At 41.9% G+C, this 19,912-nt stretch overlaps 3 protein-coding genes across 5 annotated transcripts; 2 read left to right on the top strand and 1 right to left on the bottom strand.

Annotated features, from left to right (window-relative positions):
- Window positions 1-379: 379 nt before the first annotated feature.
- Window positions 380-3,118, top strand: LOC125027228 (dipeptidyl peptidase 1-like). 2 transcript variants are annotated; one of them, XM_047616183.1, is made up of 8 exons: window positions 380-521; window positions 908-1,159; window positions 1,347-1,499; window positions 1,601-1,734; window positions 1,883-2,159; window positions 2,277-2,399; window positions 2,513-2,734; window positions 2,869-3,118. In XM_047616183.1, the coding sequence occupies exons 1-8, from the start codon at window positions 516-518 to the stop codon at window positions 3,049-3,051; spliced, it is 1,350 nt and encodes a 449-aa protein (XP_047472139.1). In that variant the 5' UTR covers window positions 380-515; the 3' UTR covers window positions 3,052-3,118. The 2 variants fall into 2 exon arrangements, with proteins under 2 accessions (XP_047472139.1, XP_047472137.1); XM_047616181.1 differs by having other exon boundaries at window positions 391-533.
- Window positions 3,119-6,091: 2,973 nt separating this feature from the next.
- LOC125027640 (dipeptidyl peptidase 1-like) lies at window positions 6,092-18,747 on the bottom strand. Of its 2 annotated transcripts, XM_047616812.1 has the most exons (9): window positions 10,456-10,568; window positions 10,030-10,162; window positions 9,449-9,700; window positions 9,165-9,317; window positions 8,844-8,974; window positions 7,737-8,013; window positions 7,379-7,501; window positions 6,954-7,175; window positions 6,092-6,547 (listed from the first exon to the last, which is right to left on the bottom strand). In XM_047616812.1, exons 2-9 carry the CDS (start codon window positions 10,084-10,086, stop codon window positions 6,365-6,367), a joined length of 1,398 nt encoding a protein of 465 aa, XP_047472768.1. In that variant the 5' UTR covers window positions 10,087-10,162; window positions 10,456-10,568; the 3' UTR covers window positions 6,092-6,364. The 2 variants fall into 2 exon arrangements, with proteins under 2 accessions (XP_047472768.1, XP_047472769.1); XM_047616813.1 differs by lacking the exons at window positions 10,030-10,162; window positions 10,456-10,568 and adding an exon at window positions 18,682-18,747 and having other exon boundaries at window positions 6,093-6,547.
- On the top strand, window positions 12,471-19,800 carry LOC125027641 (dipeptidyl peptidase 1-like). The gene is given in 9 exon segments (XM_047616814.1): window positions 12,471-12,486; window positions 12,613-12,861; window positions 13,657-13,809; window positions 15,315-15,448; window positions 16,946-17,102; window positions 17,104-17,223; window positions 17,581-17,703; window positions 18,703-18,924; window positions 19,513-19,800. Coding segments are annotated over 9 exon segments (1,347 nt in total). The 5' UTR covers window positions 12,471-12,480; the 3' UTR covers window positions 19,696-19,800.
- The last annotated feature ends 112 nt before the right edge of the window (window positions 19,801-19,912 follow it).

Raw genomic sequence — 19,912 nt, 5'->3', positions numbered from 1 at the left:
ATACATTAGACACTGAATCGAAGAGGCTGACTGGAAATTCCCGTGTCCTTGTGAACACCTGGTCAGACACAAATACTTTTTAACTTTAAAATTTTCCATATCAAGTTCGACCGATAGAGAAAATGATAAATGAAGTTTAATTTGTAGAATTCTGTTTGTTTTTTTCGTACTCACAGAACGATATTGTATCTTATTTTTTTTTTTTTTGATTTTATTGTGAACGCTAAATGCGCGATAACAATTATGTAAGCTGTACATCATAATTTCAAACATGCAGTAACATTACACCTACAGAATAGCATTTACAAAAAGGAAAAATAAATAAAACACTCTGGAACTGTACACACAAAGGTCTTACTGTGTGGAATTTATGCAGCATTACATAACCGTGGTAACTCGGCCTGAGGACTATAAGTGATGTATGGAAGTGGAAGGGACCGCCAGTTGAATCACAGCGAGGCTCTGTGATACGCGCAAGCACTAAGCCTGTCACAACACCGGCTTCTCCATTCATCATGTTGGTAAGTAGTACGGTTAGTAAGTAGTACCGTTCGGACGTAAGCCGAGTTGCTGGGTATTTAAAGCTTTCGTGTGTGATTTATCAAGGATGTGGAACTGGGTTAGCTGTCAAGCAAAACAGGCACTTGCTAATGGCGTTGGGGGCACGGGAGGGGTATCACAGAGTACCGATACTTTTGAAGTAGTCCAGTGAATGTTAGGGAATTCCAGCTTCATAGGAAAGGCCTGGCGGTGTATTCGGCCAAATTTGCAATATCTGTGTGCTTATACAGAGGGCACCATTACTGAGTTTGCTAAAGGCATCCTCTCACCCTAATCCGGCCCTGCAAGGATAGCTGTTTTTGGTATAATGTATAATAGGGTAATTCCGATATTCTAATCATTTTAGTTACGTGCCGTGCTATTAGCTGTCTGCGTGTCCCTGGCCTGGTCGGACACGCCGGCCAACTGCCTGTACGAGGACATCCGCGGCACATGGACCTTCCAGGAGACGGAGCGGTCGGGCGACAGCAGCCTCAGCTGCGACGAACTCGGGCCCGTCGTCCACACCAAGACCTTCACCCTCAGCTTCCCCAACAATGTCATGGACGAGTTTGGAAACGAGGGAACATGGACTATGATTTACAACCAAGGTTTCGAGGTGAGAGATATGATCTGTTTATTTTGTGATATGTACTTGTCAGAGCAATGTATCATCGCATATTGCTCAAACGGGATTTGTATACCAAAAGACCAAACTGAGAGGTCCGACTTCGCCTTCTTTCATTATGAGGGCGGAGGCCGTATAGTATACAGTAGAAATCTAACAGTATCACTCTCTCCTCAAGGTTAACATCAACGAAAGGTCGTACTTCGCCTTCTCCTACTACGAGGGTGACTTTACCTCGTCCACCTCCTACTGCGACCGCACCTTCAGCGGCTGGTCACGTGACAAAACCGTCAGGAACTGGTCTTGCTTCAGTGCTCAAAAGAACACTAAGGTAGTTTCAATCTGATGATTACGGTACACTTATGCCAAGTCCAAAATAATTTTTCAGGTACAATAGCATTAACATTATTTCACTTCTTAATATTACCCTAGACGACCCCAAGAGTGAGCCGTAAAATAGCGACGCCCCTATCAACCCGGGCCTTCAAGAACGACCTCAAGATGGTGGAGGAGATCAACAGCTCTCAGACGTCGTGGCAAGCAAAGGTCTACCCTCTGCATGAGAAGCAAGTGTCTTGATATATATTTCGCATCATTATTTCTAAGTCCATGTTTATGTACCTTTGTGTTTTATAACTGTTTTCTTCATTCCAATGAAATGATATTGGAATCAAGTGTGAAATATTATAATCGATATGATTTCGTTGTGGTCAGGTACTCAGTCGAAGAGATGTTCCTCCGCGGAGGAGGTCCCGGCAGCGTCCTCCCCAACCCCCCTTCCCCCGCCCCCGCGACCCCTGAGCAGAAGACCCGCGTCTCCTTCCTGCCGGAGAACTTCGACTGGCGTGACGTGGAGGGCGTGAACTACGTGAGTGCCGTCAGGGACCAGGCTTCGTGTGGCTCCTGCTACACCTTCGCCTCCATGGCTCAGCTGGAAGCGCGCCTGCGAATGGTCACCCGCAACCAGCGCCAGGACGTCTTCTCAACGCAGGTGAATAAAATGAGCCGCTGTCGACTTTGACTGTAACCTTCATGCTGATAAAAAATTCAGTGTTATCTTAACACCTCCAAAGGCGAAAGAGCGTGAGCACGGTGACATCCTTTGCAGGATGCCGTGTCGTGCTCCGTGTTGTCCCAGGGCTGCATGGGCGGCTTCGCCTACTTGATCGCCGGACGCTACGCCGTGGACCAGGGCGTCGTGGCCGAGGAGTGCAATCCTTACACTGCACTTGTACGTTCTTTATCTTGACCGACATGTTCTTGCGATACTTTCTTTGTGAGTTGCCCATAATTATTAATGAAGTGATATTTAAAGACAAAAAATACAGTAATATTTTTCTTTAGGACGACCCTTGTGATACGGACACCAGTTGCGCGCGCACCTACGTGAGCGAGTACGAATACGTGGGCGGTTACTACGGAGCGTGCAACGAGGAGCTCATGTTGCAGGCACTGGTGGAGAAGGGCCCTTTGCCCGTCGGTTACATGGTGTACGACGACTTCTACAACTACGGTGGAGGAATCTACCACCACACTGGTTTCAAGAACGACTTCAATCCCCTCGAGGTATGTATTGGCTTACGTTCTATTCAGTGAAAATAGTTACAACGGCAGAAGAGAAACGATGAGTACATAGTCTGAAAATAGCACGGGAGTCAATAAAACCAATCAACCATTAAAATATACCTCCTCTTCCCCAGGTAACATCTCACGCCGTCCTGCTGGTTGGCTACGGCGTGGACAACGCTACAGGCGAGAAGTACTGGACGTGCAAGAACTCGTGGGGCGCGGACTGGGGCGAGGACGGCTTCTTCAGGATCAGGAGAGGAAGCAATGAGTGCTCCATCGAGTCCATGGCCTTTGATGCTACTGTCATTCCCTAAAGAGGACCCTGTTAGGAACGTTAGATAGTTTTTTGTATTGCACGTGGAATAATAACCTTTTCCTGGTTTTCTTCTTTTATTCTATTAATCCAGAGGGTAGAGGCTATGTATATTAATGCTGGGTGTATATATGATATCAAAACAAAACCAGAACTCTTGGGTGTGGTATTGAGACTATGGGTTATGAAATGATATCACCTCCATTATAAAATTAAATGTAAACATGGATTATAATCCTACAGGTTTTTAAGATAGATAGATAGATATTCGAATTCACAAGTTTGAGAATTGATTTGTAGTTATTGAACTTATAATGAGGTAATTATGCTCATCATATCCATGGTATACTAAATGGCAATTATCTAATACATTTAAATCTATTAGAGGGTGTTGACTTATTACACTCTTATACATTCATTATTAGCAATTACAGAAGTTCATGATACTGATCGTCTATGCTATTACTGTGATAACAAAAACGATGACAGTATTTGATATTGATAATAATAATAGTGATCATAGAACCAAGACGGTTAATGAATGAAAATAATCATTATGATATTGATAATGATATTTTTGATAATGATAATAATGTTGATGATAATGATGATAATAGTAGTAATAATAATAAAAAATAATAATAATGATAATAATAATAATAATGATGATATTAATAGTAACATTAATAATAATAATAAAACAATTATGATAATGATGATGATGATGATAATAGCAATGATAATAATAAGGATAATAATTATAATCATAATGATAATGATTATAATCATAATGATAATGATTATGATATAAATTTTGTTGCTGCATTCCTCGTTATCATAATCACCAGTATCACCCTAAAAACTAAATATGATAATAATAACAATGGTGACAATTATTACAAAGCAACAGGAGGAAAATCATATAATCAATACCAATAACAAAGAAAAAAAGCAATATCACAAGACATATCAACAACCATGGCAACAACAGTTCATAAAATAAAGCTTCCACATAAAGCTGACAAGTTCGACTCTCCAAGGTTCGAAGTCCATTGAAGGGAGATCGAAATGTATACGTAGGCAGACCCGTCCGTCCCCGGGAACATGCTACCCTTGCTTATTCAGCGTGGGTTCCCGTGGACATATATTGTGAGTCATGACTGTTCATTTTCCGTTGCGTTTTCATGGTTATAATGATCAATAAATACCATTATCGTGTTTGTTTGTTTTTTTTGGGGGGAGGGGTGTTTTGAAAACTAATTGTGGTTATAGGATTTGTGATATTTTCAGAATTTACGGCGGGATGTCCTTGGTTATAAACTTAGTATTGGAACCGATTTATAAAACAGCGGAGCCCAAGAATTATTTAATTTTCATTATACCACTTTTGTCTTTTGCTTTATTTTGATGAAAAGGATGTTGATGCTAATGATAATAATGATGTTATAGTAATGATGTCAAGGATAAAAATATCATTAGCAATGATGATGACGATGATGACGATGATGATGATGATGATAATAATAATAATAATAATAATAATAATAATAATAATAATAATAATAATAATAATAATAATAATAATAACAATAATAATAATAATAATAATAATAATAATAATAATAATAATAATAATAATAATAACAATAATAATAATAATAATAATAACAATAATAATGATAATAATAATAATAATAATAATAATAATAATAATAACAATGATAGAAATAATGCTAACAATAATGATAATCATAACAGTAAAATATAGAAACTGTAGTACTAACAATAATGATAGTAAGGACATAATGATGATGATATAATAATTTTCCCTGTTATCATTATTATTATAATGATAATGATGATTACGACGATGGCGACGATGTGGTGATGATGATGATGACGATGACGATGAAGATGAAAATTATGATAATATTTACAATAACAATAACAACACGATAAAGAGAAGGCACTAGCTTTGAGAAAAATCACGAAAAACTTTCAATATCACATCTAAGCGCAGTAAATGATGGCACTCTTGTTTGGCAATGTCATCTCTGGGTACAAGGATTTAGAAAATGATATTAAATTATGACTGCAGCTGGTGGAAAGATTGAGAAAAAGTATGTAGAAACAAAATACATAAAAAATGGAATAGTCATGTTGCATTAAAAAACATGAATTTGGGTATTTTGATATTGATAATGACTCGGCTGTTTTCTCACAGGCACCTGGTGAGTACTATATCAATAATTAATAGGGAAAAACTGTAATGCAATTATTATCAATAAATACTCATATCTGTATATTGATTAATGCAAACACATAAACACATGCACACAACATATGTAAACAGATAGATAGTTAAATATATAGTTGGAGAGATAGATAAATTACGTACACACATATATATAAATATATATACAAAGACACGTATGTAGAAAGAGAGAGAGAGAGAGAGAGAGAGAGAGAGAGAGAGAGAGAGAGAGAGAGAGAGAGAGAGAGAGAGAGAGAGAGAGAGAGAGAGAGAGAGAGAGAGAGATCTAGACGTGTGTGTGTGTGTGTGTGTGTGTGTGTGTGTGTATATACACACGTACATACATATATACATACATATATACATAATACATGCATAGACACACACACACACACACACACATAATGATAATGATAATAAACAGAAGAAGGGGAACAGCAACTAAAATAATGATAATAATAATAACAATAATAATAATGATAATAATAATAATAACAATAATAACAATGATAATAATAATAATAACAATAATAACAATGATAATAATAATAATAACAATAATAATAATGATAATAATGATAGTATTGATGATAATAATAACACTAATGATGATAATAATGATAGTATTGATGATAATAATAACACTAATGATGATAATAAGAGTAATAGTGATAATGATAATAATGATAATGATAACAATAATGATAATGATGATAGTGACAATAATGATGATAATAACAACCAAATCAAAGTCATATTAATTTATTTCATAGCATCCCCATCCTCATGGGGTCCTTATTTATAGTTGTCTGCATGTTCTTGTTTTGTTTTATTTCTGTGTGTGTGCGTGTGCGTGTGTGTGCGTGTGCGTGAATGTGCGTATGCGTGTGTGCGTGTGTGTGTGAATAGTAAACATAAAAAGGAAGAAGATAAAAAAAAAAAAAAATACAACGATATACATTTGATATCAGAAAATAATAATACCAATAAAAAAACATTTCTAATGAATACTTTTAACACATCCTTCGAAGTTTTACAACAACGGAACACTCCCTCTTAACTAAGGAACGGGCGTGGCTTCAACTGCAAAGGACCCGATGTTGCACTCATTGCTTCCTCTCCTGATCCTGAAGAAGCCGTCCTCGCCCCAGTCCGCGCCCCAAGAGTTCCTGCAGGTCCAGTATTTCTCTCCTGTGGCAGGATCTACGCCGTAACCAACCAGCAGGACGGCGTGGTTGGTTCCCTGTAAGAGACACGCGCATTAGCAAGCAGGATAAGAATTGTCTGTTATTCCTTGTGTTATGAGGGACCCCCACTGTTCGTTCTTCCTTGATTCTGATACTGCTCATTGTAATATGTGAGTTTTTATAGGTTCTATTAGTCTTTGTTGCTGTTTATATCATTCGAGCACGCGTGTGTGTATGTGTTAATGTGTTGTGTTGTGTGTGTGTGTGTGTGTGTGTGTGTGTGTGTGTGTGTGTGTGTGTGTGTGTGTGTGTGTGTGTGTGTGTGTGTGTGTGTGTGTGTGTGTGTGTGTGTGTGTGTGTGTGTGTGTGTGTGTGTGTGTGTGTGTGTGTGTGTGTGTGTGTGTGTGTGTGTGTGTGTGTGTGTGTGTGTGTGTGTGTGCGTGTACGTGTGTGTATGCGCACCTCGTGAGGATTGAAGTCGCTCCGAGCGCCGGTGTGGTGGTAGACGCCGCCCTCGTAGTTGTGGAAATCGTCGTAGACCATGTAGGACACGGCCATGGGTCCGCGCGCCACCAGGGCCTCCATCATGAGGTCCTCGCTGCCCCCGCCGTAGTATCCGCCGAGGAAGGAGTACTCGCTCACGTAGGTGCGCGCGCAGGATAGGTCGGTGTCGCACGTGTCGTCCTGGGGGCGGGCGGGGGGGCGGTTCAGGGGAAGGGCGGTCGGGGTCGCGCGAATGAGGCGGATGGGAAATTAGACGAATTCTGCATTTATCCCGTCATTCTATACAGATAGATATTGATCAAGAAAATAAAAACAAAACGGACAACAAAAAAAGAGAGACATCAACCGGAACAATAGAGATTACTATGCATAAGTAAACTTACCTGTGCAGTGTAAGGATTGCACTCTTCTGCAACCATACCCTGCTCCATGGCGTACCGGCCTGCAATTAAGTACTTAAAGCCTCCATCGCATCCTTGTGAGACGGCAGAACACGACACCACGTCCTAGGCAAAGAAAACGGACTCTGTGAAATCCTCTTTGTGTCGGGTATTACATTCAATATACCATTTCTTCTTTGCTTTTCTTTGTTTATGATTCTTTGCTTTTCTTTGTGTATAGGCTTCTTACATTTCAATTCAAACTTGGAAAATATTTTGATTCAGAATAGGTATGATTTATTTCTGCGACCTTAAACACAAGGAAATAGATAAAAAATACGAACTGAGTATTCGTTTTCACCTGCGTGGAGAAGACATCTTGGCGCTGGTTCCGCGTCTTCACTCTGAGGCGGCTCTCGAGCATGGCGGTGGAGGCGAACACGTAGCAGGAGCCGCACTGGGCCTGATCTCTCACACCACCCACGTAGTTCACGCCCTCCACGTCACGCCAGTCGAAGGTCTCCGGCAGGAGGTTCAGGCGGGCGAGAAGTTCCGGGGAAGAAGGAGGAGGCGGAGAGGCGGGAGGGGGGGTGGCTCCGCGGCCGCCGGACCTCAACTGCATTTCCTTCAGGGTGTATCTGCCAGGGTCAACGGGAAGGGATCGGGGTCAAGGCCTTTCGCACTCGGCTGGATTCTTTGGAGGAATATTCTCGTCACGCTTTTTGGGTATAGGAGCATCGATTTATACAATCATATTTACTCCTTTCAGTCTTTGTATATATCTTTGCCTCTCTGTCTCTGGCCCTCTACCTGTGTCTGTCTGGTTATCTTATTGTCGCTTTGCCTCTGCCTCTGTCTCTGTCTCTGTCTCTCTCTCTGTCTCCCTGTCTCTTTCTCTCTCTCTCTCTCTCTCTCTCTCTCTCTCTCTCTCTCTCTCTCTCTCTCTCTCTCTCTCTCTCTCTCTCTCTCTCTCTCTCTGTGTCTCTCACTCTCACTCTGACTCTTACTCTCTCTATGTATATACATATATATATATATGTGTGTGTGTGTGTGTGTGTGTGTGTGTGTGTGTGTGTGTGTGTGTGTGTGTGTGTGTGTGTGTGTGTGTATATATATACATATATATATATATATATATATATATATATATAAACATATGTTTATATATGAACTGTATTCATGTTGACGAATGTAGAAAAGGTATGAATATATATATATATATATATATATATATATATATATATATACATGTGTGTGTGTGTGTGTGTGTGTGTGTACGCATACACACACACACACACACACACGAGCTTGCACAGACACACACACACACACATGCACACACACACACACACACACACACACACACACACACACACACACACACACACACACACACACACACACATATGCATACATACACACACCATGTATGTTTCCCTATACTACATAAAATTCGCCCACCACCCACTGTTCGAACTGCGGATACGCCCTCGCCGTCCACGATGTCTGAATGGCATTAATCTGTGCAATGTGTCGATGGTCCACTCGGTATTGCTGCTCCTCAAGCCTCTGTGGTCTTTTGGAAACTCTTGGCGTTGCCTATAAACACGTGAAATTGTTGAGGTTATTAAGGCTAATGAGGGTAACATTTCTTTCTTTCAACGTAACATCACGTATCGTCTTGTCACATTTCTGTTTGATTCTCGACCTTGTGTTTTGCATGAGCTGAAATAACGGAAATCACAGAAAATATCATTAGACAATATCTTTAAATAGTTCTCCCTTTTACCTTCGTATTTTTTTGCCCTTTGAAACAGGACCAATTCCTCACTGTCTTGTCACGTGACCAGCCGTTGAAGGTGCGGTCGCAGTAGGAGATGGAGTTCACCCAGTCACCCTCGTAGTAGGAGAAGGCGAAGTAGGACCTCCCGTTGATGTTTACCTAAAGGATACGAAAAGAACTGAATCTCTGAATTGAAGCCATAACAGCATTTGGGTCTATAGTTAAATAAGACAACGTTTATTTGATTTTAGATGGGCTCTGTAGATGATGTCTATCTTTCTTTCATTTACCTCAAACCCTTGACTCGAAATCATAGTCCATGTTCCTTCGTTTCCAAGCTCGTCCATGACAGTGTCGGGGAAGCTGAGGGTGAAGGTCTTGGTGTGGACGACGGGGCCGAGTTCGTCGCAGCTGAGGCTGCTGTCGCCCGACCGCTCCGTCTCCTGGAAGGTCCATGTGCCGCGGATGTCCTCGTAGTAACACGCCACTGGAATGTCCGCGGATGCCAGGGTGAGGCACCCCAGAAGGAAGATCGATTTTAACTGTAAGAGATGCGAAAAGGATTAGACGAACAGATACTGCGGTGTTGAGTCATTCTCCTTTCAAAAGAAAATGAAAAAGTAGTAGTTACAGACTTATAGTCGTGCTGTTTCGTGACTCCGCCCTATGACCTAGGGCTTGGTTCACGTTCATCCCACATGAGAGATTGCTAACGCCCATAACCAAGTGAAGTAAAAGGAACCAAAAAGGAGCAACACATTCGAGTTTTCCTGTTATGACCTAGCTTTTAACCCTCATTTGCGATCATCAGCGTTAGTTGACCGTGAACCGGCAAGGACGAGCGGGTGCGGGCGGGCGGGCGGGTACTCACCACCATCTCATCCACGAGTCTCCTCCGAACTGTCCGCCCGCAGATCTCGCGTCTCATGTCTCCGCCTCATCCGATAAGGGATCTGACATGTAAACCTCGTCTGGGGCGATTGTTCTGCCATGTGATACGAGTGCTGGAAATGGGACCGGGAGAGCTTGTTGACGTCTACAGAACAAAAAATGTTGGAAAATCACGGCGGGACAGTCACGTGTTCTTGCAGTTATCATTGCTTTGTTGGGAGGATGAATTGTGTCAACAAGGAACACACGTGGCTTTTGTGAGACACTGTTTTGCTCTTCGGGGTCGTTTATGTTTTTCTTTTTTTTTTACGTTTAATAGTTAAGTCGAAGGAGGAAATTAGGCCTAAAATCACTTACATAAAACAAACTTACAGACGCGGGAAATACAACACATGACAGACTGCACCTCGTGACTTCCAGACCGGTACTCTAGGACCTTGTCGCTATGCAGAAGGCCGCAGGACTCATCGATCCTTTGACCAACGTTGAGAGCGCCTGATCTGGTTTATTGACGGCTGCAGGACCCGTTAGCAATACAGGAGATTGATGGTAAGATGTCTCTTTGGTTGAGCTGCAGCCATGGGAACTGCGGCCACCTGTTCCCTCGACGCCAAGGCTAGTGCATGAAGTAGTTTTTTACGAAGGTGAGACAACTGCTCTGATTGTGTGATGTATATGCTGTTTATGGCCCCTTTTTCTGGCTTTCTATTTACTCGTTTATGTGAAGATGATACTTCGCTATGTCAACTCGTGTGTATATATATACATGCAGAAGAATAACAAACAGAAAGTAACCAAAGGAAGGACACGAAGAAGAAATACACAAAAAAATCACACTTCGAGGGTGATAATAACGTAACAAGGTTAACGTAAAGGCGTCAGCAGGCACTCTTCCCGCAAAGGACTCTCACACGCGTCATGCTGGTCGGGTACAACAGCTCACTCTCTCGCTCCTTTCTTCCGAACTAATACTCAGTATTAACAATAATATGGGAGTCTAATCCTTTTATAATGACCTGTGTAGAGGGCGCTTTGTAACGGGTGTTGTTGGTTCGTATTGTTATATAAAGAGAGGGATGTGGTGTTGTGATCCTGTGGTATTGTAAAACTATGGTGTTACGGTATTCTGCCGTTGTGGTTTTATGGTGTGATTATGTTATGATTGTGTGAACTGGAAGATGATTGGTGATGTACTTGTCATTATTGTTTTTCATGGTAGTTTTTAGCGTTGTCATTATTACCATTCTTATTTTTTTCATTAGTACCATTCATCAGTTACCATTACCATTATTGATACCATAATCTTTGTCATTATTTTTATTAGGATTATCATTATTACTATCATGGTTGTAATCGTCATTTTAGATTAGTATTACTATGATCATTAACATTAATCCTTGGTACTAATGATACTATATTATTAGTAGCATTGTTATTGTAATTGGTATCAGCAATATCATTTTATCATTACTATAATTATTATTAGCTCGATAATAAACATTATGCTGATAATCACCATCGCTCTCACCGTATTCAATATTATTTTCTCGTGCGATTAGCTAATCCAGACAGAAACCGAACTCCATCCTAATCCTAACATAAAACTTGATATATTCTAATCCTAATGTCGTCGCGATCCTATTGTAATTGCTATAATCCTAATTAATCCTAATCTAATCCGGCAAATGTCTCGGATTCGCATTATATAACCACAGTGAAATCTATACAGAAGAACGCCAGAATCATCTGCTATCATTACCTTCGTCGTCGTCATTTACTCTAAGTGTTAATGTTTGAGTATTATGTTATTATATATACATTACTATTATGTAAGTATTATTATTATTATTATCATTATTACTACTTCTATCAACATTATCGTTGGTGCTGTCATTTTCATTCATACTTAGTATTAATATCTTGGCGTTTTATGATACAGGAGTTTGCATATATTGTTCATGGTGAGAAACAAGGAAGATACGACCAACCCAAATGCCAAAATCGAATTACTGATAAACGACTTAAAATGGTTGTAGGAAAAAAATCCTTACATGTTTGTCAGTGAGATAGCGATAGCTCTGAAATTCTCTCTTCTTCTTTTTTTTTTTTTGCATTTTCTTTTTCTTGTTATTTTGTTTTTACTTATATGAATTCAATGAAAATAACTTGAAATAGCCGAGACATCTCTTCAAAGCCTCTGAGAGTAGTGGTTTTCAGTTTTCCATTCGTTTACGCAATAAAGAGATGCCAGCAGATTTTTTAAAAATATGCATTCCATTGAAAACCGAGAAAAGTAAATGCAATTGTTTAATATGGCGTTCCATGTATTGATGCTTGTGTCCTGAGCTTGGCCTGGAGGGTGGGGGGGGGGAGCGTGGCCTGAGAGATAAAGGTAACCAGAACACCTGTCTTTTCCTCAGTGTTTGTCACGATGCTGGTGAGAAGACACGGTCCCGTAACACTGAATAATTCCAACGCACTGCGTTGTTTACGCTTTCACTGAACAGCAGTCCTACATGGTCAAAATGTTTTCCTGAAAATATCCTTTTCATTTCTCAAACAGAAAGTATTCCTGCTCCTGGTGTGTGTGGCGGCGGCTTGGTCGGACACGCCGGCCAACTGCCTGTACGAGGACATCCGCGGCACATGGACCTTCCAGGAGACGGAGCGGTCGGGCGACAGCAGCCTCAGCTGCGACGAACTCGGCCCCGTCGTCCACACCAAGACCTTCACCCTCAGCTTCCCCGACACCGCCACGGACGAGCTCGGGAACGAAGGCACCTGGACGCTCATCTATAACCAAGGCTTTGAGGTACTGTTCCCATAGTGTCATGTCTTACTTAGCGATTGTTTAAGAAGGACGTTGCGATTAACAAACCTCGGTTGATGTCGCGTGTTCACGTGATTTGAATAAAATGAAACGTAAGAATCGAGGATCGTTGATAAAAACGAAATCAGTCATTCAACCAGAAATGTATTAAAACGGAAATAAGAGTCTTTCTCGGTATGAATGGTGTAAGAATTCATTAAATTCGGATTTCATTATTAACTAATCTATAAAACTCATCCGTTTACTACCTCATTTGAATTCATTTGACTTTGTTTATATGTTGAAAACGTGGTCTAGGCAGCCTAATTAGTGCTGAGAGGAGTGGTATCAGGGTGGGCATCTGGGTAGAAAAAGGGTGTAACTCCAAACATAATTGGAGAAAACTATTAAGAAAAAATAAATTAATCCTGGATCCACACGCACCCCTAACCAAAAACATACACATCGATGCACACACTCACACACACGTGTGTGTGTGTGTGTGTGTGTGTGTGTGTGTGTGTGTGTGTGTGTGTGTGTGTGTGTGTGTGTGTGTGTGTGTGTGTGTGTGCAAGCTCGTGTGTGTGTGTGTGTGTGTGTGTGTGTGTGTGTGTGTGTGTGTGTGTGTGTGTGTGTGTGTGTGTGTGTGTGTGTGTGCAAGCTCGTGTGTGCGCGTGTGTGTGTGTGTGTGTGTATGTGTGTGCAAGCTCGTGTGTGTGTGTGTGTGTGTGTGTGTATGCATACATGCATATATAACTACAACATCCTGTCCCTAAACATCCTCCACCGCATTTCCAGATCAACATTAACGAGAGGTCCTACTTCGCCTTCTCCTACTACGAGGGCGACTGGCTGGAAGTCACGTCCTACTGCGACCGCACCTTCAACGGCTGGTCACGTGACAAGACAGTGAGGAACTGGTCTTGTTTCAGCGCCCAGAAGGACACGAAGGTGAGAGGGGGTGAACGAAAAAAAAAATGAGTGATGAAGTTGATAGTGATAATATATTGTTAGCGAGAAGACGATGATGATGATGATGATGATGATGATGATGATGATGATGATGATGATGATGATGATGATGATGATGATGATGATGATGATGATGATGATGATGATGATGGTATGATTGTCATGGCGATATTAATAATGACTGCAATTGTAATAATAACAATTATAGTAAGATTTACTTCAGTAATCATTATCATGAAGGTCACGATAGCGATAACAATGAAAACTGCACTGTAACAACAATAAGGATAATGCTTTAAGATAGTGATGACGGTAATGATAACATTAATAACAGTAATGAGTATGATTATGAAAAGGATATTGCTTTTGAGATGGAGATAATGATCACTCTGCTAATCACTCTGAGAGTAATGATGATAATGATATTGACTGTAATGGTAATAGTAACAGTTATAGTAAGTTGTATTGCAATAATCATTACCATGATGATAATGATAACGATTACAGTAACGATTACGTAGTGACAGCAATAAATATGATGCTAGTAATGAGTGTGATAATAATGACATTCATAAGTTAATAACAGTAATGATGATGATGATAAATATAAGAATGATAATGATAATGATAAAGATAACGATAACGATGATAATGATAACAATAATAATAGTGATAATGATAAAGATAACGATAATGATGATAATGATAACGATAATAATAGTGATAATGATAACAATAATAATAGTGATAATGATAACAATAATAATAGTGATAATGATAATGATTATGATGATAATAATAAAAGTAATACTAATAACGATAAAAATAATGATAATATCAATAATGATAATAATGACATGCATGACAATAATGATAACGATACTAATAACAGCTATAAAACAACCCTAACAAGGAAAACATTAACAATCACAACAAATACGTGAACCACAGACCAGGACCCTTGCCCCTTCCCCCCTACCCCCCACCCACCCTCCAACCCCCCTCCCACATCCCCCACCCTTCCTTCTAACCCTCCACCTTCCACCTTCCATTCCTCCGAACCTTCCCTCACCCCACCCTCATCCACCCCTTCCTAACTATTCCCTCATTCCCATTCTCATCTTCCCCCTCCTCCCCTTCCTCACCCTCCACCTCCCCCTCCCCATACAGCCCCATCTATCCCCCTTCCTTAACCTCCAACTCCCCTCATTTCTCTAACCCTTCCCACCCCTTACCCTCCCCCTCTCGACCCTACCCCACCTTCCCTTACCTTCGACCTCCCCCAACCCCACCTCCTAGATCCCCCTCCTTACCCTCCACCTCCCCATCCATCCTTCCCCTTGCCCTCCACCTCCCCATCCCCTCACCCCCTTCCTTACCCTCCACCTCCCCATCCATCCTCCCCCTTGCCCTCAACCTACCCCATCCCCTCACCCCCTCCCTTACCCCCCCTACCACTCCTAACCCCAAGGTCCGCATCGCAGGTGGCGCCCAGGGTGACCCGCCGACCCGTCCAGAGGAACGCGGACGCACCTTACAAAAACGACCGCGACCTCGTCAGGAAGATCAACGACAGACAGACGTCGTGGACTGCCAGGGTCTATCCGGAAGATGAGAAGTAAGGGGGTGGGGACGAAGGGGGGAGAGGGGTGGGAGGGATTGATGGAAAGAGAGAGAGAGGGAGGGAGAGAGAGAGAGAGAGAGGGAGGGAGAGAGAGAGAGAGAGAGAGAGAGAGAGAGAGAGAGAGAGAGAGAGAGAGAGAGAGAGAGAGAGAGAGAAAGAGAGAGAGAGATAGAGAGATAGAGAGAGAGAGAGAGAGAGAGAGAGAGAGAGAGAGAGAGAGAGAGAGAGAGAAAGAGAAAGAGAAAGAGGGAGAGAGAGAGAGAGAGAGAGAGAGAGAGAGAGAGAGAGAGAGAGAGAGAGAGAGAGAGAGAGAGAGAGAGAGAGAGAGTTAATGAGAGAGAGAGAGTTAATGAGAGAGAGAGAGTTAATGAGAGAGAGAGATGGAGAGAGAGAGTGAGAGAGAGAGAAAGAGAGAGAGAGAGAGAGAGAGAGAGAGAGAGAGAGAGAGAGAGAGAGAGAGACAGAGACAGAGACAGAGAGAGAGAGAGAGAGAGAGAGAGAGAGAGAGAGAGAGAGAGAGAGAGAGAGAGAGAGAATAACATGTCTACTGATTAAATGACAGACTTAGACAACAAAAGAAAAACCGGTTGACAAATGGATAAAAGGGGTAAAGACTACGAAAGAGAGAATGAAAGACAGAGAGGGAGAGAGGGAATTGTAGAATTACAGAAAGAAGAAAAAAACAAAGAGAAACAAATGGACAGAGAAAAAAAAAGAAAAAAAAAACACAAAAGAAAAATTAAGATAAGTCATTATGTAATCAAAGACAGTTGATCTTTTTCATATCTAAGGTTAAATCTACACCCGCACTGTGAAATTATCTGTATTATGCAAATTCGATTCCTACTTTAAGCCAATTTTTGAAGTTAGCTCATGTCAAGTGAGTCTTAATTGGAAAGGATTATATGTAAATCAGATAATAGCAGATGATTTATCTTTCTTGTTCTTGTTTTCCTTCATATAATCTTATCTTTATTGCTATTATTGCTGGTAATTATTTTCATGTTATCTTTAACATTATCGTTATTAGTATTGTAATAGTTATTCCTATCTTAATCATTATTTACATTATATATTTTCGTTATGATAACTTGATGTAGTGGTATCATTATTAGTATTAGCAACAATCTTAATTAATATCGTTATTATTATTATTATATGCATTAACATTATATTTTTCATCATCAGTATTATCATTATATTCATTAACATTGTAATCTTTATCATCAGTATCATCATTGTTATCATTATCATTCTATTATCATCTTCATCCTCATCTTCATCACCTTATCATCAATATCATAATTATCGGCATCATCACGATGTCATCCTATTCATTTTCATAACTTGGAACCGTCCCAGTTCCATCCGCTGACGGTATCCTCCCTGGCCTCGTCGCCGCCTCCATCGCCCTCCTCCTTATCGGCTCTCCATCAACCTCCCCGCCGCCCTCCCTCCCGTTATCCTCACCACCAACACCGCCTCTCGAAGGTACACCGTCGGGGAGATGTACCAGCGCGCGGGCGGCCTTGCTTCGACCCTGCCCACCCGTCCTTCGCCTGCCCCTGCCACGCCCGAGCAGAGCGCCCGTGTCTCCCTCCTGCCGAAGAGCTTCGACTGGCGTAACGTGAACGGCGAGAGCTACGTGTCCCCCTGTGAGAGACCAAGGAGGCTGTGGGTCCTGCTACGCCTTCGCCTCCATGGCCAACCTCGAGGCGCAGGTCCGGATCGCCACGAGGAACCAGCGACAGGATGTGTTCTCGCCTCAGGTGAGTGGGGGAAAGGTAGGCGGGGGAAGGAGAAGAGGGAGAAGGAGGGGAATGGGAAGGGGAAGGGGAAGGGGAAGGGGAAGGGGAAGGGGAAGGGGAAGGGGAAGGGGAAGGGGAAGGGGAAGGGGAAGGGGAAGGGGAAGGGAAGGGGAAGGGGAAGGGGTGGGGAGAGGGAGAAGGAGAGGGAAAAGAAGAGGAAGAGAAAGAAGGGGGTAGAAGGAAGAGAGAGTTGAAGGTGAAAGAAAGAGAATGAACGACAACGAATTATAAAAATATCCGAATCATTTCTTCTGTTTTCTCCGTTTCCCGTTTTCCCTACATGATATGACATAGTATAACACAGTTCTCCCACGCCAGGATGTCGTGTCCTGCTCGGTGCTGGCCCAGGGCTGCATGGGAGGCTTCGACTACCTGATCGCGGGTCGCTACGCCATGGACCAGGGCGTCGTGGCCGAGGAGTGCAACCCTTACGACGGCTCGGTAAGTCAACACGCCGCGGACAGCGAATTGGCGAAAGTGGCTATTTCCTGTGGCAATGAATCTCCATTTTTTGGCGCGTTTTCTCGAACCACCCTGTATTAAATCATCCTACACTATTATCCCATTCGCAATGAAAGGGGAGTTTGTGGTGTTGATCTACAAAGAGACTAACAGCTAGGTCAAATTTTTATTCAATATATACAAGGGGGGTCACAGACGAGGCGTTGTCGAGGCGGCGTGTTTTCACACCAGAAATATTGACTAGACGAGAGAACACACGATCTCCTCATACGGGCATAGAGGTTCATTCATCTTCCTTAATAACGAACCCCGCTTGAACCCTGCGATTGTGCCGATTGAATAGAGATGCCGTAATGTAAAAAAGAAATAAAAGTCAGTGACTGGACATGCGGGTCTTAGTGATTTTGCTAAGGGAAGGTCAACCAGAGGCCCATCGGAACGGCATGGATGAAATTCACGTAGGAGTTATGTAACGATCCTGAGGGGCGCGGTCGTGTTGTTACAGGATCAGTCACGCGATTTAGTGTGGCGTTACAGAGGTCAGTCAATGGCAGAATGAGGTCGCGGCGCCTTGTTAAGCGATTTTTTTTGCGATGTTACAGGACTGGTTTAAAGCATATGGTCATGTTATCGCAGGGATGATCTTGGATATGTTATTGAAGATCAGCTTTGATATATCTTGTAGACAGTTAAAGGATCCACTTCACGTGTAGTTATGTAGTTAAAGGATCCATTTTAATGTGTGGTTATATAATCTTATGTTGACCTTAAAGTTTCTAACATTTACTGGTGTTATTACAAACTCAGTACTGAATCACTGTAATAATCTGCAGGATTCTATTCCTCTACTATCTGACCTTCCCAGCCCGTGTCAGACCTCGTTATGCTATAAAACCTAGTGTTGTGGTAACCCCTCTCACCTTTATATCGAAATAAATAACCTACTCAACAACTCACTATCAAGTATCAATTCGCCAGGACAGCCTGTGTGACACGGATACTGCATGCGCCAAGACCTACGTCAGCGAGTACGTCCACGTTGGCGGGTACTACGGAGCTTGCAACGAAGAGCTCATGTTGCAAGCCTTGGTCGAAACGGGACCCATCTCCGTGTCCTTTGAAGTATATGACGACTTCAGGAACTACAACGGCGGCATCTACCACCACACGGGTCTCAAGAACGACTTCAACCCGTTCGAGGTGAGGCAACCCGCGTGCGTTTGCGTTTGAAATGCTAGACGAACGCGCTTGTTTACGTTGTTTGTGTTAGGTGTGGAGTGGATGTGCGCGTCTTCCCAAGATAGATTACAGGGGATATCTTCATGGAGGGTAATGCGAAAGGTGACTGGACTTTTAATCCATTTCTGGCTCTGTTTATTCTTTTTTAGGTTCTTTACAGCGTCAAGTGGGAGAATCAAGGATCGATTGTAAATGAATTGGTCGTGGTTCATGTAATATCATAATACGGGAAGAGTTGAAAAAATGATATATAATAAGTTCTTGTCAAAAGTAAATATTTGATTATGTCAGCTGAAACCGAAGTATTTGTATGAAATTCAAAAAACTAACAACACAATGAATATCAAAACTAATCGCGGAAGTAATATGGAGGTAAACAGTATCACGTTTGTAAAAGTGTGATAGTTATATACTATATTCATCTACTATAATCGCTGTCCATGTATATGGCAGGTAGCGTCACGAAGCCATCGATAATATTACCTACTAATACATTAAACAGTAATCAATATACTTTGGCAGCTAATTACCTTTTTCACACGCGAGCAGATCACGAACCACGTGGTGCTCGTGGTGGGCTACGGGGCAGACGAGGCCACGGGAGAGAAGTACTGGATTGTGAAGAACTCGTGGGGCGCGAACTGGGGCGAGGACGGCTACTTCAGGATCAGGAGAGGAACCGATGAGTGTTCCCTCGAGTCCATGGCCGTTCAGGTGACCATCATTCCCTGAAGTAGGGAAATGGGTTTAATGAAGCAAGGGAGGAAACGCTCGAGTTGTTTATGCAACTGTAAAGTCCTTGAAGTCTATCAATAAATCAGTGTTGATGTGATTGTATTTTGTCTCTTTCTTATATCCGATTTGGCTTGTACAAACTTTTATACTGAATAATTTTACTTTTTTTTAAATAACACTACATCGCTAGCAGGTAATATCAGCTAAAAATGTT

Source organism: Penaeus chinensis, chromosome 7 (assembly GCF_019202785.1).
Source record: "Penaeus chinensis breed Huanghai No. 1 chromosome 7, ASM1920278v2, whole genome shotgun sequence".
NCBI lineage: Eukaryota > Metazoa > Arthropoda > Malacostraca > Decapoda > Penaeidae > Penaeus > Penaeus chinensis.
This window is presented reverse-complemented; position numbering and strand designations above follow the sequence as displayed.

What these genes read in the sequence shown, in the direction of transcription:
- LOC125027228 (XM_047616181.1), top strand. An exon ending in TTTACAACCAAGGTTTCGAG is followed by an intron (nt 1,160 to 1,346) that starts GTGAGAGATATG and finishes TCTCTCCTCAAG; the next exon opens with GTTAACATCAACGAAAGGTC. An exon ending in GTGCTCAAAAGAACACTAAG is followed by an intron (nt 1,500 to 1,600) that starts GTAGTTTCAATC and finishes ATATTACCCTAG; the next exon opens with ACGACCCCAAGAGTGAGCCG.
- LOC125027640 (XM_047616812.1), bottom strand. Translation starts at nt 10,086, where the DNA reads ATGAGACGCGAGATCTGCGGGCGGACAGTTCGGAGGAGACTCGTGGAT. An exon ending in GACTCGTGGATGAGATGGTG is followed by an intron (nt 9,701 to 10,029) that starts GTGAGTACCCGC and finishes CATCTCTTACAG; the next exon opens with TTAAAATCGATCTTCCTTCT. An exon ending in TTTCGAGTCAAGGGTTTGAG is followed by an intron (nt 9,318 to 9,448) that starts GTAAATGAAAGA and finishes CGTATCCTTTAG; the next exon opens with GTAAACATCAACGGGAGGTC.